The following is a 1621-nucleotide window of genomic DNA, read 5'->3' on the forward strand; positions in this document are numbered from 1 at the left end:
CTGCCGTGTAATGTTATCCATGAGAATTCTTGCCTGGTCCCATTTTGGTAGATGGCCTCTTTCATCGACATAGTTAACTAATGCACTACTAACCCTGTGGTGCCTTACATCTGCTCGGTGTTCTTTCAATCTGGTGTCTAAGCCTCTGCCGGTTTCACCGATGTATTTTCTGTCACATCCACCACACGGGATTTCGTAAACTACGCTGTTTGTATTTGTGGTTGGGTCTTTTTTCTTGATTAACCCGTGGATGCACGATTTTTTTTTTCAAGCAAATATGCACCGTGGGGTCAATTTGACCCCAACCTCTTTTTTTAAAGTATTTTAGCATATTAAAGGCAAATAAAATATTTCTAGTGTTAATACATATATCTAATACCCGGTATATAAAGAGAAACATCACTTCTTTATACCATAAAGACAAAACAAATAAAATATAATGAACCAATGTACAAATATACGTGCTTCAAAGTAAACTCAATAGATAGTGAAAGAAAATATTTCCTCTAATATCACATCAAAATAAAGTTAGAACTTGAAAATATTTCCTCTAACATCACATCAAAATAAAGTTAGAACTAGTGAACAGGAATCAACATATATATTCAACACCTCCCTTGTTTACATTGTAGTAGAGGATAGTTTCTGGTTTTCTCTTGTTGGATTCATCCAATTTGTTTGATGTATGCTGACTTGATAGGAGTACAACATTCTTGTTCTTTTTTTGCTTTGTAAGAAACTATCTGTATTCCATCTTCTGAATAGGCAAAAACACTTTCGTGCATTTTTTCTGTTTTACTTCACGTAATTCTTTAGGAATTTCTCTTCTGTTGTTGCGAATAGTCCCAACTAATGACATTTGCTTCTGTGCAAGTTCGCGTGCCAACTTCAGGCTGGTAAAAAAGCTGTCACACGTCACATTTCTCCCAGAACTATACAAGTGACGGGTAAGAGAGAGTACCCAATGCATTCTCAATTCTTCAGTTCTCGACTCATCTTTGCCAGTGTACATTTGTATATTTGATACAAAGTAGCTTTTTGGATCTGCGAGTAACCAAAATTTCAATCCATACTTTGGCAGGCTTTGTAGGCATGTATTGTGTGAATCTACAACGCCCCCCTGTATGGATAGAGTTGCTCATCAACAGTAACACATTCAGTATTGTGCGTAAACAACGCTGTGAGTTCTGAACGAATCCATCAAACAACCAAACGAACAGTGGCGAGTTTCTCTTGCTAACCTGCTATTACAAGTTGTAGGATTGTCAACGCTCGTCGTATGTCCTCGAATCTTTTCACTGACATTGTCTTTGAAAATATTGGAGGGCCAAATTTAGGGCTCCATAATTGCCTTACAGCTTGGTTTTTACTGCGATAGACGCCATGAAGAATGCACAGACCAACATAAGCACGGAGCTCATTTTCTGTGATAATTTCCAATCTTGACAAATCCGCTGCCCTTGTTTATTAGCTTCAACCAGAATGGTCCCCATCATATCTGTCAAAAAGTAAATCAAATGCAGTACATGGGTCTTCTGTTATTCAATTTGTTGTGTATGCTATAACACCGTTTTGTGAAGTCAATATGTTCAAACTCTTCATTCTACCTTGTGAGGAAGGC

The 1621-nt window shown here is 37.5% G+C and overlaps 1 protein-coding gene across 1 annotated transcript in view; it reads right to left on the reverse strand.

Moving 5' to 3' along the window:
- Nucleotides 1-1272: 1272 nt before the first annotated feature.
- LOC143018825 (uncharacterized) overlaps nt 1273-1621 on the reverse strand; it is a 718-nt gene continuing 369 nt past the window's right edge. The window contains exons 1-2 of the mRNA XM_076174402.1: nt 1608-1621; nt 1273-1498 (exon numbers count right to left, since the gene is read on the reverse strand). The exon at nt 1608-1621 is cut by the window's right edge and continues 369 nt beyond it. Of these exons, the coding sequence (XP_076030517.1) occupies nt 1353-1498; nt 1608-1621 (160 nt within the window). The 3' untranslated portion in view covers nt 1273-1352. The remainder of the gene's footprint in view (nt 1499-1607) is intronic.

Source organism: Oratosquilla oratoria, chromosome 35 (genome assembly GCF_046742065.1).
Source record: "Oratosquilla oratoria isolate Oo_2021 chromosome 35, ASM4674206v1, whole genome shotgun sequence".
Lineage (NCBI taxonomy): Eukaryota > Metazoa > Arthropoda > Malacostraca > Stomatopoda > Squillidae > Oratosquilla > Oratosquilla oratoria.